General features: G+C 41.0%; 1 protein-coding gene across 1 annotated transcript in view; it reads left to right on the top strand.

Annotated features, from left to right (window-relative positions):
* The window catches only part of Col14a1 (collagen type XIV alpha 1 chain), a 197,262-nt gene that overhangs the window by 45,292 nt on the left and 134,715 nt on the right, over positions 1–17,255 (top strand). The window contains exons 5-8 of the mRNA XM_028767286.1: positions 7,246–7,401; positions 8,243–8,362; positions 10,756–10,920; positions 16,651–16,812. Of these exons, the coding sequence (XP_028623119.1) occupies positions 7,246–7,401; positions 8,243–8,362; positions 10,756–10,920; positions 16,651–16,812 (603 nt within the window). The remainder of the gene's footprint in view (positions 1–7,245; positions 7,402–8,242; positions 8,363–10,755; positions 10,921–16,650; positions 16,813–17,255) is intronic.

Raw genomic sequence — 17,255 nt, forward strand, 5'->3', positions numbered from 1 at the left:
ACACACACACACACACACACACACACACACACACACACACACACACACAGCACATCAAGTCGTTGCAGGACTAGGTGCATCCTCTCCCACTGAAGTCAGACAAAGCATTCCATTTAGCGTGTGAGATCTACAGGCAGGCAGACAATAGGCTCAGGGACAGTTCCTGGTCCAGTTGCTGAGGGACCCACATGAATACCAAGCAGCTAATTTGCTACATATGTCCAGGGAACTTAGGTCCAACCATGCTTGCTCTCTGGTGATTCAGTCTCTGGGAGCCCCCAAGAGTCCAGGATAGTTGACTCTGTTGGTTTCCTGTGCAGTCCCTGTTCTCTTTGGGTTCTTCAGTCTTTCTTTCTCCTAATTCTTCCATAAGACTCCCTGAACTCTATCAAATGGTTAAGTGTGAGTTTCTGCATTTCTTTCCGTGGGTTGCTGGGTGGAGACTCTCAGAGGACAGTTATGCTAAGTTCCTGTCTGCAAGTATAGCAGAGTATCATTAATAGTGTCAGGGATTGGTTCTTTACTGTGGGAGGGGGGTCTCAATTTGGGGCAGTCAGTGGTTGGCCATTCCCTCAGTCTTTGCTCTGTCTTTGTCTCTCTCTGGACATCTTGTAGAAAAGATACATGTTGGGTGGAAAGTTTTGTGGGTGTGTTGCTGTCCTTGTTCCTCCACTGGGAGTTCTGCCTGGCTACAGGAAGTGATCACTTCAGCATCCATATACTGCTAGGAATCTGAGCTAGTGTAGCCCCAATAGACCCTCTGGGGCTTCCCTCATCCCAAGTCTCTGGCACATCTTAGAGACTGCTCATTCCCCACTGCCAATCTCCTTTCTTTCTCTAACATGTTTTTCCTCCCCTCTTCCCTCCCCCTTTCCATTCAGTTCTCTCCTCTCATCAACCTCTGGTATCTATTTTGTTTCCCCTTTCGGGAAATAGTCAATCATCCTCCCTTGGGCCTTCCTTGTTATTTGGCTTCTTCAGGTCTATTGGTTATAGTATGGTTATCCAGTACTTTATGGTTAATATCCAATTATAAATCTGTATATACCATACATATCTTTTTTGGTCTGTTTTACTATGTAGCCCAAGCTGGCCTTCAACTGATGAAAATCCTCCTGCCTCACTCTTTCAAGTTCTGTGGTTATAGCAATGCATTACCATGCTTAGCTCATCTGTTTTAGTTAATGGAGTTGTTGCTGCTACCCAAAGCTGACATCCTGTCTGTAACTGAGCTGAAATCTGTCACCTGAAAACTCCTGTGTGCATATAGAAACTTCTAATCCCTCTTTTAAGGTGATAGCCCTTTAAATATGGAAGCAGCTGTCTTCTCCCAGGCCCTGGAGCGAGGAGAATGTGATGACTGTGCTGTTTATAGGGGTGTCAGTTATTGTTATGATTCAGGACTCTGAGTGGCAGCTGAAATGTTCTCTTGGCTGTGGTGCCGTGACTGGGCTTCACATTCCTGCAAGTTGTTGTGGTGTTATGTACTGCGGGTCGACTGTAGGACAAATGCCTATGGGTTTGATTTTATGCTATGTATAACTCCACATAAGGGAAGCCTGACAATTTTCCTTCCCTCCTTTTGTCTGTCTCTGTCTGCTTCTTTCCTCTCTCCCTCCTTACCTCCATCCCCCTCTCTCTATCTATCCTTTTCTCTTCTTTTGTGATAGTATTGAAGTGAGTTTGGCTAAGTTATCTAGGCTTCATAGTCAGCTCCACCTTTAAATTTAGACTTTCCATTTTCTCAGTGTGTGGGGAGTAGGCAGAGTTCCTACCCTTTCTAGTTACTCAGTCTCTTTTCTATGAAGTAGGAAGGAGAGTTATTGTATAGGATCAATATTGGTCTTTAATTAAAATGATATTTGTAAAGAAGGAGATTTATAAGGATCAGGCATATAAAATCATGTAGGCAGCCAGCCAGCCAGCAGGAGACTCAGGAGACAAGAACAGTGTAGTTTTCATTTAAATCTGAAGGCTGGAGCTGATGGTGTCAATTTGAGATTAAAACCCAGCAAACTCAAGGCAAGAAAAACTGCTGTCCCAGAAGGTCTAGACAGCTGGCAGAGGTTCCTTCCTAGTTTGTCTTTGGATCTATTCGTGCTTGATTCAGTTGATTATGGAGGCTTACACTCAGAAGACAGAACAATCTGTTTTACTGTCTCACCAAAAAGAACCACATCCATAGACACATATAGATTAATGTTTGTTCAAGTGTGTAGGCAGTCATAGCTCAGTCATAATTAACAACATAAAAGATAATGGACATAAAGCAATTATTACTCATTTCTGCACAGTGCTTTTCTAAGAAGTAAGACACTCCAGGAAGAACTAAGATCAGGTTAGGAAGAAAATATTGGGGAGCGCTGTGCTAGGTCATCCATCAAGGATGCTGTGGTGACTGACTTAATTATCTCCTTGATTGGATCGGGATGCACCTAAGAGCTTTGTAAAGAATGCCAATGCCTGTGTCCATTATTGTGGGGTTGTTAGCTCTCGAATGGGTCCTGTTGGGCGGAGTTGTGGTTCCTGCATGTCTTCTGCCCCAGGTGGCTCAAGGAGGTGAGGCTCTAGGGAGCAGAAGGACAAGAATTTGGCTGAGTTCCCTTCACACGTTGCTGGGCAGATGCTGTGGGGCTCCCCACAGGTGTGGGGAGATCTCAGTCTGAGGTCCCATGGGGGCAGGGCTTTTGACTGGGGACCCTGGACAAGAAGGCGTGCGGGGATCGGGGATCGACTGGTCTCAGACTCCTGGGCAACCAGGCGCCGCTAGTCGCTGAGGAGTTGAGACTGGGGTTGGCTACCTTGGTTGATTTGGCCACCTCCTCAGCCGGACTGTAGAAAAGTCTTTATCCGGAGATTAGGCGGTAGCTGCAGCTCATTAAAGGCCTTCTCCGTGGTTCCCCACGGTGGGGCCCCAAAGACACAAGGAAGTCCATGGTTTTAAAAGGTTTATTGTCATGGCTCAAAGTAGATGAGTCTGGCTACACCCGCCCCCCCCCCCACCCCCCAAACTCAGGACAGACCTGAATTAGATAGGGAGGCAGGAGGGCCTGGGAAGGAATACTTAGTTGGCTATGCCCTTTGGCTTTCAGGTATCTCATTAATATGGAAATCTCTTCAGGCTCAGAAGCCTGTAGTCACACCCTCTACCTGTGGAGGGGCTGGTAGGGGTGTTGCCCTACGTGACTGAAAGGCTCTGATCAATGGAGGTCTGGCCATGTGTCAGGAGCCTGGGGTCTGGGGGCATGGCAAAATGTGTTCTGTCCCTTGCAGGGTCTCCGGCCATCTCTAGCAGTGCTCTACCAGAAACCAAGCTATCTTTTTCATGGTCCCACGCATGATGGTGATTTTAGAAGCAATTAGATAAGGAGAGGGCTCTGACTTAATCAATAGGTAAATTCCTTCACAATATGAATATATATTCTATTTCACATATGAATATATGTGAAATAGATTCACAATATGATGGCATGGTGAGAAGGAAATAAAAGGCATAAAGAAGAGACCAGGTTTCCTTGCAGGATATAGGTCAGTGGGGCAGTCATGTTCTGAGCTATATGAGGTTCTGACTCTTTCCTGGCCTCTGTGAAATGAATGTTCCTGCCTGCCATGTCATTCCTACACAGTCAACTCAGACCTCTAAAACCAGTTGGTTCTGGTCAGTGACTTACCACAGCAACAGAAACAAACCAGAACATGTGTTAACAGGATTTTATAGGGGGATAAAATCTGAAGATCAATTTCAGGACAATTGATATCATTATTATATTGAGTCATCCAACTTGTGAACACAGTGGTAGCTTTCCTTCACTATTTTCCAGTTTTAATAAGTGTTTCCATGCATGGTTTGGTAAATATTTGCTGAGGAATTTTTCATCTTGAGAGCAATTGTAAGTGTCCATACATCTATTAACTTTTGCCAGTTGAATGAACAACACATTATATTTCACTATGATCTCATTTTGGCCATTAAAATAATTAAGTTTTTATTTGATCACCTGTTGGCCATTATTTCTTGTCTTTTTGAATGTCTGCCCATGGTTCTTTATTCTTGAGAGTCATGTTTTCCGGTTTTCTCCACTGTGTGATGTTTCTTTCTGTTTGTAATTTATCAATCTTCTTATCATCCAGTTTGTTTGTTTGAGACAGTCTTTCCATATAGCCCCAGATCCCAGGGCTCCTCTTACCTCAGAGTTTCCAGTGATGTGGTTAGGGAGTGTAAGCATGGATTTTAATTTTTCTTTAAAGTGTTTTGTCAAAGTGAACAACTTTTCAAACTTTAGTATCATTAAAGTTATCAATATTTGAACTTATACTCAATTTTATATTATATGGTGACTTAGTTATAACTTATTTAATTTATAAGTGAGCTTAATCAAGAGGATATTTTTATTGGAAATCATTTGAAGAGAGTAAACACAAACTTCCTCATTCTTCTGGATAAGCAGAAAGAATTTCCACTCTGTGGTCTTTTCTAAGCCTGTGAAGATAGCTCAGTGGGAGAGTGCTTGCTTCAGACGAGTGTGGCCCTTGGTTCAATGCCTAGCACTACAAAAACAGGCATAAAATAAGCCCATGAAAGTTGAAGCAAAGGGAAAATTCGAAAAAAACAAAAACCTTTTGTATATTTTTCTAATTATTTAATGTCTGTCGAAGTTTTTGAAAGAAACAAAGCAAGACCATTTGTGAGTAGGCATTCCTCATCTATAAACTAATAAGAATGGGTTCTTGAAGCATAATGAGATAACCATTTGTCCAGATTATGTCCAAAACCTAAGGAATTTCTCTTCTACAAACTGTGGCAGTATCTGCCTTAGCCTTAAGTTACAGTAGGGCTGAGTCTCAAATGCAAAGCTGGTGTCTTTTTTCTATTAAATAAGGGGAATCTAGGGCCGAGAATGTAAGTAATACCTCTGGATTGAGCTGTACCATTGAGCTTCCATAACGAAGACTGGAGTAGTCCATTGGCAAATACATTTTCCCTCATCTGGTAAAAAGATCTGGGTCTTCCATGCGTATTTATGTCTGGAAAATATCAAACTCCTTTAAGCAAATGTGGTGTGGTGGATGCAAAGACAAATTTGTTAAACTGCCTGTCTCTTTTGCCAGCTACACTAGTTCAATCATCTTTTTTTTTCTAATCATAAAAGCATTTTGCTTTTTCAGTTTTTCAAAATTTCATACACATGTGTGATGGATCTTCATCATATCCCCCTCCCCCCTCCTCCCAGCTCCAACTCCAACTTTTCCTGATACATCTCTGTCCCCAATTCATTTACTTTTGGTATAACCCACTGGATCCAATTAGTGATGCCCACAAGCACGTGGGTGTATCACCCACTGGGGCATGGACAACCTACCAATGGCCACCTGTTCAAAGAAAAGTGCCTCTACCTTCCTCAGCAGCTGTAAACTAACTGCCAATAATTCCTCAGCTAGGGGTGGGTATCAGAAACCTTTCTACACTCCACATTGGAACTTGGACCTGTTTGAGCTTGTGCAGGCTGCCACAGTTGCTCTTAGTTTATGTGTGCAACTGCCATGCTGTTTCCAGAAGATAGCATTTCATAGCACATGTCCCCATCTTTTTGGGTCTTAAGTTCTGTCCTCTCTTCCTCGATCTTTCCTGAACCTTGGAGAGGAAGGTTGATACAAATATTGTCTGTGACCGAGTATTGACAGTCACTTATTCTCAGCAGTTTGAACAGTTAAAGTTTCTGCATTACTTACTCCCCACCACCATAAGCAGCTTCTCTGACCCGAGAGCAGCACAAATCTATCAACATAAACATGAATAATTCCAAGGCAGTTCGACATCATGTCTATTTAGGAAAACAATATCGATAGATTCTCTCTCCAGGGCTAATGACTTCCCCAATCGTGGGTTTTAAAGATGATACTAACAGTATTAGGTATGAATTGCTTCCTGTGCAGTAGACCTCGAATTCAATCATATATATCGCAGTTGAGATCCCCACCCCATAGTCTTGCCACTATTGTACCAGTGAGCACTTCCTGCTGATGGCTTAGTTCTTTGATTGTGATTTTCTGCATATTGGTTTTCAATATACAACTTATATTTCAAATATTGTTAAGTTGTCATTTTAATGTTAAGACGTTAAACCAAGTAGGGATTTCCTGGTCTGGAAAAGAGTAAAAGCATGTACACACACACACACACACACACACACACACACACTACTTCTATTTTAGTATAAAATCCAGCAAAGGTGAACAGTATGCGAAGGATAAACTGTAGTATGAAACATTTAGGACACTAAAAGTGCCATAAAATTTTTAAGGATTTATAAACCACATTAAGAATGTACCACCATCTTGGCTCTCTATGAACAGAGATGGATTTCAACTCAGCATCCACAGACCTTTGCTAACTCAGGCATCCATCTGTTTTGTGAAGACAAGTTCCTTCTCCTCTTCCTCAGCATCCCCACAGTGGGTGGGCACCATCCATGATGGTCAGATCCTGGGGGTCCCACATCAACAGCTTGCGGTCCACTATGGATCATTATGTAAAATGCTGAACTATTGAAAAGACGAGTTACTTAACTGATCTTTAGGGGCAAAATCTTATTGTCACATAGAAGCAATATGAAAAGCGGCAGCAACATCAATAACTACAGCAGCAGGAGCAGCAAAAACAACATCATCAACAATATCAGCATATGAAATAGACTTGTGGGGAGAGCCCTGAGTCCTTCCTCAATTTTCCCATTTCCAGATTAACATCTTACTTAATCAAAGGTCTCTGTACCATTTTTAGATTAAATACCTAGCTTAGGCTTATCTCATGTAAGTTTACCAGGGCAGGAAAGCAGCCTTTGCACTTTCTAGCCATCAGCCCATCCCAGAGAGATGACCCTTAATGACACTGTTGAGACCTTTCCTGGAAAGAATTTCCTGCAGGCTGAAGCCCAAGGCTGGAAGATTTTGTACACACACCACTTTCTAAAGCGTACTCCAGGATGAGTTGCCAGGTTGGCCTGAACCTGACAACACTTTGCTAACTGTTTCCAGAACCCTCAAGTCTGCTGCCAACCATTACTACAAATTTTTCCTTGGAAGAATGCATTTAAGGCAAGAGTTATATATAAAAAAAAAGATGGCAGCTTTGATGGAACTTTATTGTGTTCTTAGCACTAAGTTATCTGAACGGCATTGAAATGGACTCCCACTGTTAAAAGTTCTGACAGTAACACATGTGCTTTTATGGTTTGAACTTTGCAGAAGTAAAATTCTTCTGTGAGACTCCAGCCATCGCTGACATTGTCATCCTGGTGGATGGATCATGGAGTATTGGGAGATTCAACTTCAGGCTAGTGCGGAATTTCTTGGAAAACCTGGTCACAGCATTCAACGTGGGCTCAGAAAAGACAAGAATCGGTAAAACTTCTGTGCCATAGAAGCTAGTTACTATTGAAAATTTCTGGGAAGATTCTTAATAAATTCAAAAACACTTTACAAAGTTACCTTCAAAGTTACAGGATCAACTACATGGGTGTTCCTGAAAGCAGATTTCAGATCAGTAAATATCTGTTCTTAACAATTTTATATTATCCCTATTAAAATTTCCAATTGATGCCATCATTTGCTTGGCTATTAAGTATGTTGATTCTTTGGAAATTCTTCTTTTTACTATAGGTAATAATAAAGCTTTAGAACATAGTTTTCATAAAAGTTTATCACACAGCCATCTGTATTTAAAAGAAACACCCAAGTTCAGGGAAATATTGAAGTTGGAAATAATATTTTAGCAATGTATCTTTGTTAAGATAATTCTAGTTAAGATAAAAAGATATAAAAAGCTCCTGTAAATCTTTGTGTCATATTCTGAGCAACATGATAATATATTTTCTATAAAAGTTTTATAGTTATAACTTTTAAGTCGTTACTAAGGACTACCATTCCTTTGAGGAGAAGAAGACAGCAAATAAATCTAGAATTTTTATCTATACATGACCAATCTTTTTTTCTTTTAAATGCCAAATACCTTATTATTTGATAGCTTCTAAATAACTAGAAAATACGTAAACTCCCTTCACTTCCAGATACATCCACCTAGAATTCTGTAGCTGATGCCAGGAATTCTCTTTGAAAGCCCACAGCCAGGTAAAGAAAAGAATGTTAGACAGATGAGGCCCTTACTCAGCCTGCTTTCTTGTGTAATCATGAGATCTGAGTAGCACATAACTTATTGGGGTGCTTTCCCTTCCTTCTTTTCCAGGCTTGGCACAGTACAGTGGGGACCCCAGAATAGAGTGGCATTTGAATGCCTTTAACACAAAAGATGAAGTGATTGACGCTGTCCGAAGCCTTCCGTACAAAGGAGGAAATACCCTAACAGGTATATTTTCTTCAGTGCACATTCTTAACTAAATATCTTGCCAAAGAGCAATTTATTACCTTATTTTGCTCCTATTTAAGAGATGACAAAGTGTTTTCTTTCTTCTTTCCTTCATTTCTTTGTTTCTTTTTTTCTTCTTCCTTACCATGCAACATTAAACAATCTTATATGGTGATTTTATCAAACAGCATTAAGATCCAACCCAATCCATCCCATCTCAACCCAACCCAACCCAATCCAACCCAACCTAATCCAAATGTATACTGATTTTCTACCTAGATTCTGAGGAATGATGATAGAAAAACATTAAAAATCATTGTTTTTCACAGTTACTGCATTTTCTATACAAGTAGAAAACTTGCTATGTTCAGTATGAATGGTACAATTTTTAGCACACAATAGTCTTGAATCTGAACCCAGCGTTGCAGGCAGCACTCATTGTGTTGCATGATAGTATACACAGTACCTTGCACATGCTAAGTGTCCAGATGTAAGGCTGTCATGATGCATTGTTTGATATAATGTGGACAAATGCAATCAGAAACACCTCAGACTCACTGCATATTATTTATTCATCATTCTATTGAGAGTGTGAAACATCACACTCAAAGCTGTCTTATTTTTAATTAATGATTTTTCATTACCCTTATTTGAAACTTTGATTACTAATTATTATGAAAATATTTGAAGACTTTTGACCCGCTAGTATTTCTGACAACTGATTACTATAACAATATTTGTATTAAAATTATCTGTGGCATGAACATAAGTGATTTGTACCAATGTGGCTTTTTAAAAATTTTTAGTGCACTAATTTGTTTAATGGGTAAAGCAGACAAATATGCAATAACAATGGAGCAATACAGAGAGAAAGATGGAAATCCAATTAAAACATCCAAAGGAAATACTAGCTGTAGGAGGGGAACAAAACCCAAATAAACACTCACTATAAAACAAATGAGGAGCACATTTGGTGGAGTTAGTGGACTGGCTATGGCTCATGGAGAATCTCTAAGCTTGATGAACTCCATAGAAAGCAAGGGACTCCAACACCAGAAATCCAAGGACTGTAGAACAGCTAGATAGACACATGTGGTAACAAGAGATAACCAGAAGGGAGACAGAGGAAGGCATAATACTTGAACAATAATGGTTGAGAATTTCCCCCAAATTAATGTCAGGCACCAAACTCTGTCTTCCTCTTCTTCCTCTTTCTCCTGTCCCTCCCTCCTCCTCCTCCTCCTCTTCTTCCTCCTCTCTTCCTCTTCTTCTTCCACCTTCTCCTTTCCCTTCTCCTCTTATTCCTCCTCCTCCTTCTCTTCCTCCTTCTCCTCCTCTTCCTCCTCCTTCTCCTCCTCCTTTCCTTCCTCTCCCTCACTCTCCTCTTCCATCTTCCTTTTTTTGTGTGTGCTGGGGATTGAACCCAAAGCTTCTCAGGCTGGACAAGGGTCCTTTTCACTGAACCATGTTTCCAGCACTATTTGAACAGATTTTAACCGTAGAATAGCTGTTGCTTTTCACTAGCACAAGGCTTGGAGCCTCAGCTTTAGCCATAAAGATCTTATTAAGGACTTCTAAAAAAACTGTTGGCCCCTTGATAATTAATTGCCTTGCCAATCTAAAGCATACTTTAGTGGAATTGTTAATGGCCATGAAAAGTTATTAAACACAGAAACAGTATTGCATGGTTTCTTCTTTCTTTCCAGGTAAAAAGTGTCTCAAAAGGCAGTAGCTTGCCTTTAGAACTCAGCCAAGCACTCAGACCCGTGGTTAGCTCCATGAGGCAGGGGTGAGGTTCTAGTCAATCCTTAGTCTTGGCCCCCCAAAATGAAGCAAGTGAACAGATAAGATCAGTGAGAGAGAAAGGGGGAATCTTATCATATCACTTAATGCTTGACCCTCAACAAGACTCCAGTAAATGTTTGGAGAACAATTTGGCGGTCTAAAAGATTTCTTGCAATAAAGATGCCTGTTGTTTTGTATATTTTAAAAGAAGAGAAAGAGAAAAATAAAGAAATAAAAGAATTCTTAAAGTATTTCTAGAGACAAAAATGTTTATTAAAGATTCATCCAAGAGAAATATAGCTATTATTAGGATGAATCAACTGTATTATTCTGCAGTAGGTCTGCTGGTATTGTTATGTTTGGCATTCCCTGAGGAAAAGTCCAAGGAAGAATCCAGAATGTTTTATCCTCTGTGTTGTACCCCCGATGCAATAGCAGGTTCGTTTTATTACCTTTATTCTCGTGGATTTGGCCTTTTCATCAGGTTGCTGTGAAAAAGAAAGCTCACGTCTAATAAAAATCCTGTTAGCGCTACTCGTCACGGGGATACACTTTCCAAACTAGAAGACTTTAATTAGAGATGCTTGCTGTGTGTTTATTTCTCCCAGGTCTTGCTTTGAACTTTATTTTTGAGAATAGCTTTAAACCAGAAGCAGGATCGAGGAGTGGCGTTTCCAAGATTGGCATTTTAATCACAGATGGAAAATCCCAAGATGATATTATCCCACCATCTAGAAAACTCCGTGATTCTGGTGTAGAGCTGTTTGCCATAGGTATGTGTACATTCATTAGCTTTTGTTTTATAATTTTATTTGTTTGTTTGTTATTTAGTGCATGAATGGAAGGGCGTGTGTGTGTGTGTGTGTGTGTGTGTGTGTGTGTATGTTTAGATGATAACTTGTGGGGGTCACTTCTCTGTTTCTACCATTTAAGTCCTGAGAAAGTGCACACTTATAATAGCAGCACTAGGGAGGCAGAGGCAAGTAGGTCTCTGAGTTGGAGGCCAACCTCATCTACAGAATGAGTTTCGGGATGGCCAGGACTACACAGAGAAACCTGTTTCACAGAAGAACCAGAGAGAGGATGGAACTCATTGGGTTTGATGGGAAATGTGTCTCCCCTCCGAGCCGTCTAACCGATCCTGTTTGTTTTTAAGACAGGTTCCTGACTCTGTTTGAGTGCTGGGATTACAGATGCAAACATATATGGTTGCAGTATGTTGCTATGTGTCACTAATGGTTCAGTTTTCGTTGTGGACATAGGCTCATGCCACTTAATGCAATGCACATTGCTCCGAGAGTCAGGCCTGAGCGCTTTCTTTATCTGGCTTGCCATCTGAGTCCAGTTTCTTGCATTTAAAATAAGAGTTATTCTGTCACATAAGCCACAGTGTTTGGATCCCTAAGACAAATACTGAGCACAAGACTTGAAAAAGCATATAGTGACATGTGAAAGCTAGTCACATTTGTTTCCATTTAATTCCTCATGACTTGCTTTTCAGGGTCAGTTTATAGCTGTCTCTTTGCTAGTTGTACAAGAAGAAACCTCTTCCCACATATCCAAGCAATTAGGAATCCTGTAGCTATTAAAGACGTGCAGTGTTACTGACTTGAATCAAGCACTTTGAAAGCTATCATTTTATGAAAACATATATACAACAGATTGAGAATAATTACAAAATATTTACGTGATAAGCTTTGCCTTCGATTAAAATGTTTACAGTTTCTCTGGCAAGAGGAAGGTCTTCTGCTTAATAGAGACCAATAAACTTTGGCAGGCACCCCCCCCCACCCCCTGATTTCCAAGGACAGTGAAACGTTAATCAAAATGATAAAGCAAATCCCTCAACAGGGCTCTGGACACACTTGAAGTCTCTTGTTCTGAATGACCCACTTAGTTATATTTTACACAGCTAATTATTCTGTTGTCAGTCTTTAGACTCATTAAGATGTGCTTATTACTGATAATTGATGAAGGTATGGCGTGGGACCACGACAGATCATCCCAAAAATGAAAAACATACAAACTCATATTTTGGAGATAAACAAGAGAATACCCTGTGTTTCAAGCAAGTTGAAACACAATAACAACGCAATTTGCTGCTGTTTTGTGTAGTATTCTATGCTGGATGGATAAAAGATAAAACTAAATTGTGAATGACATGCAGAATAAGCTATTGCACAAGTGTATATTATAACAATTGCTTCCCATTGTAGACTTTTCCCTAAAGTGCTGTAAGTTTGTGAAAATCAAATAAAATTTGATTAAATATTAAAAAAAAAGATGTGCTTATTAAGATCATGCTTCAATCTTTTCATGAGCTTTCTGTAAGACAGTTCTCCACGACAAGAGAATACTTTCAGGTTCTGTAGAGGTCAGAAAAGGTAACAGGGAGCAGTACTCCAGACTTCTAACTCTACTGTCTAAGTGACGGTTTCTATTGCTGTGAAGTTGCGCCTGGCTTACAGGTTCAGAGGGTTAGTTCTTTATTATCATGATGAGAAGAATGGTGGCATGCAGGAATGCAGGGAGACATGATGCTGGACAAGCCCAGAGCTCTACATCTGGATCAGCAGGCAGTTGACAAAGAACCTTTAAAAACAAAAAGATAGGTTTTCTTGAATTCATTCTGTAGAGCAGGCTAGCCTCAAACTCAGAGATCCACTTGCCTTTGTCTCTAGAGTGCTAGGATTAAAGGCATGTACCACCACTTCAGGCATAGAATTTATTTATTATTAGTGTCTGACATGTTTGGCAGTAGTTGCAGAAACTGTTAACACTATGTTCTTTGTTTCTTTCCTGACTCCCTGCAACCTCTCTATAAACAGTGAACCACTAGCTGGTGAGATCGTACATTCATTGCTTCTTCATAAAACCCCACCCGGTCCTCGACACTTTCCAAGAGCTCTGTAAATGACCCTGGTCTAAAATATTCTCAGAGATAGCACTATGACTCTTAGCATTGAAAATAAAAAATGCTCATAAAAGATGCATCTAAGAGAAGTATATCATCTTTGTTCAAGTAAGCAGAGGATATTGTCTTGTCACTGTCATTGCTCTGTTTTTCCATTCATAGAAGAGAGACTAGAAGAGTCCCAAGGGAAAAATATATAATGCCTAATAGTCAAACTTTACTCAAGTAGCTTTACATCCATGTTGTTTGCATGCATGTGTCTGTGGAAGGCGAGGCGAGTATTGTATAACAGTGGTATGTACGAACCATCTCATACCTGGTTTTCAAGAGCTAGCTATTGGCATTGCATCCCTTATCTGCTTCTTTTGACCTTGCATACGTGTTTGACATTAATCATAAGTATCTATATGATAGAAACTGGAAAACACTGGAAACACACACGGGAATGTGACTGCTAAGTATTTTGCAACATAGTCGAGTAACATAGAAGGACAATAAACCACGTGAGCATTTTAGTCCTGGAAACGGATTCAGTTGCTTGTACCAGGCATTAACATTTATTACTCTCAAGTTGAACAGTGCATCTTTCAGAGCTGCCAGCAAGAGAAAAATAAATACTTAGAAACCACTCAGACTCGCTGCTTGGTTTGTGGCTTATAGAATGCTTTATTCAAGAATTACTAGCTCCACTGTGTGCCAGGCATTGTGGTGCATTCTGGGACTCGAGGAAGAGCAGAACAAAACTCCTGACGGCACACATTCCTTCCAAGTCATCACATCAATTTCCTTCATTTTCCACGCAGTTGCTGCAGTCAAACTATTTTATTCATAAAGACGGGGAAGTAAAAAGATAGGAGGGGAGAGAGACAGACTTTCTTCTGGCATATTCTATCAAGTATGGACTTGCACGGCACTAGAAAGCATTCTGTCTGCTAAGTTGCTTCTGCACACACTCAGTGTTATATTGACTCAGATGTGTATTGTAGAAGCCCCTTGGCCAAGAAACATCAGATACACATTTCTTTATGTCTCACATCCGGTTTTAAAAAAGCCTCTGCAGAGGAGTTAATCTGATGGGGGATTATCTTGTGTGTTTATCCTGAATTTTATGATTTTGATCATAATCCTTAGAAGAGGGTTTAAACAAAGTTTAGTGAATTCATCCAGATGTTATATGAACTTCTCTTGAAACTACCTGGAAGCGAGCAGTATTCTTGATCTTAAGCCTCCCTAATGCACATAATTCGGTGGCTATTAAAGCTTTGTTGCTTAGTATTTGGAGACTGAAAGATGTGTAATTGCCCCAGGCAGGCATATAAGAAGTCATCTGTGATGCTCCAGGCCATCTCTGTACCATGCATCTAAAGTGCCTCTTTTTAATACCCACATAAGATCAACAGCATTTCTCTAACATGCATCTGAAGTGGCTCTTTTTCAGTACCCTCAGATGATTGACGTCACAGGGATTTCTAAAGAAATCCTCCTTGTTTGCTGACTCTTGGAAAAGAGAACTCTCCCTTCACACCCATCAAACACAAGCAGCGCAGGGGCGTCTCAGGAACCGCGCTGCGCTTGGGTCGCACAGGCGGGTGCGTGGGCACGCTTGTCGGGCACTATGGCACTTCCTCAGGGAACCAAGGGCGTGGAGAAAGAGGTCGAGCCAGGAACAGGGGCATAGAAACGCTGCGCAACAGGCGAGACGCAGGGCCGGTAGCACAGAGGCCTCCTGAGACTTGCTGTTCAGTTACACTGGGCTGAGCCGATGTAGTCTCTAAACGCGGTTATAGGGGCGAGTTTTGACTTACACAATGATTCCAAGATTTCAAGAGACACGTAGATTTATTGACATGGCGATGGGTTTGGATGGTGGCAAGCTCTCCCAAAAAATGGCAGAAGGGGTTTGCTTATATTGGAAGCGGTCAGGGCTTCTAGGTAATACATAAATCTTGAGGCAGAGACCTGTTAGTCTCGTGCCTTACGTGACCTAGCAAGGGGGCTGTATGTTAGGTCTCTGGGTTCTGGGGGCGTAGCCGAACACCCAGGATTCCACAGCCCCACAATCACGTACCTTTCCTTATCTATCTCTGATTTCCTTTGCTCTTTGTAATGCCCCCTCTGAGAGACAGTGTGGTGTGGGGTGGTGGAACTGCAGTAATAGCCTTTCTAGTTTCGTATCCTTCAGAGAAGTTCACTAACTATGTGTGTGTGTAAGGCAGTAAGAGCTGTGTAAGACCATTGTGAGGGTTGAGTGAATGTATTGATGACCGTGAATATCAACATACCCCACAACATACCCAAGCCTCTGAAGCCTTTGCAGCCTCTGCAGCCTCTGCAGCCCCTACAGCCCCTGCAGCCTTTGCAGCCTCTGGAGCCACTGCAGCCACTGCCTTTTGCCCTACTAATTTGTATTATCTTCAAGACACTCAGCATTCTGCTTGACCTGTGGTGATGATGTTCAGTAGCAACTGGAAGCTATAGAACTTCCTTATTTGATCCATCAAAAATTGCCGAGATCACTGGGCAGTAAATGGTGTTTGAGTCCATTAAAAATATCCTCACCCACATTTCCCTCCAGCTTAGTACTGCATAAAACAATTATGTCTGTAACATTTCCATCCTACCAGTATTTCTCAATTTTAATTTTGAGGTCCAGCATCCCTCACTGCAGCTCAGGCTAGCCTGGAACTCTCACTATGGAGCCTAAGCTGGCCTTGAACTATGGCAATCTTCCTACTTCATGACTGATGAGACTATAAACATTTTTCTGAATGTAAATAAACTTATTGTTGCAGAAGTTTCAACCTGAAGATTGATAGTTTATGGCACTGGTTTAGTTCTTCTTGATTCTATAATATTTGTGCAAGAAGAAGTTATATCAAAGTTAATTCTCCTGTCGGTGTGTGCTGTGAAAAATCGGCACCTAATTATTTAGAAAACATCTCACATGAAACATTCCTCGTTTTCTTTTTCTTGTGCTTTTGAGACGGGATCTCACCATGTAGCACTGTTTGGTCTAGAATTCACTGTGTCAACCAAGCTGGCCTTACATTCCCAGAGATCTACCTGCTGTTGCCTCCCAAGTGTTGGGATTAAGGGTGTGTGCCTTGACACTCTGCTACATTAATCCTTTTGTAATTAAAAAATCATTCAATTGAATAAATACCGTACATTCAGTATATTTATCCAAATCCAACTACCCTGCCTTTTCCCCCTCTTCCTTTGTGACTTTCCCCTTTTCCCTTAGACAGTTTGGTTTGTACTTTCATGTATTTACAAACAGGATTTTATATGTACCTATGTACCTAAAATCTAGGTCAATAAATGAGAAAAAATACATTATTTGTCTTTCAGAGGCTGGCTTAATTAATACGATTATCTCCATTTATATCCACATTTCCCTATAAATGACAGAGCTCCATTCCTCTCTGTGGCTGAAAAACACTGTGTTGTGTGCATCTGCCACATTTTCATTATCCTGGTCAGTGTCATTGGATGCATAATGGATCCACTCATCCGAGTAAAGGATGCTTTGACTGAGTGGGTTAGCTCTCTACAGTATCACCATCCTTCCTGTTATTCTCAATGGCAGGGGTTAAAAATGCTGACCTGAGTGAGCTGCAGGAGATCGCTTCTGAGCCAGACAGCACCCATGTGTACAACGTTGCTGAGTTTGACCTGATGCACACAGTGGTGGAGAGCCTGACCCGGACTGTCTGCTCCAGAGTGGAAGAGCAGGACAAGGAGATTAAAGGTAAGGGAGGACAGAGAGACCCAATGGATGTGGGCATCACAACCTACATGGGTATGGCACTGTCTACACAGATCTTTAAACACACACACACACACACACACACACACACACACACGCACACACGTATCTCTGTATACACAGCACTGCCACTGTGGACACTGAACCATAAAGGGGAGAAAACATGTCCATGTTCACAGATCTTTCACCATGCACATTAGTCAATTATTGTGGGCATGGGTCTACCACAGGACTCTAAAAATTCCTATTTTTTTCAAGTTGACTTTCTTAATACTCTGTTTTCTTTCCAATGCCTTGTGAAGGTAAGGGACACTTGCTTTGACTAGGAGAGATTTCCTCTGAAGTGCTAGCGTTTAGACTATTCCATTTGTTCAAGGCAAATGCTCAATTTAGAGGTAATTGTGCAATCACATAAGTTGTAAGGA

This window comes from Grammomys surdaster, unplaced genomic scaffold (genome assembly GCF_004785775.1).
Source record: "Grammomys surdaster isolate TR1022 unplaced genomic scaffold, NIH_TR_1.0 63, whole genome shotgun sequence".
Classification (NCBI taxonomy): Eukaryota; Metazoa; Chordata; class Mammalia; order Rodentia; family Muridae; genus Grammomys; species Grammomys surdaster.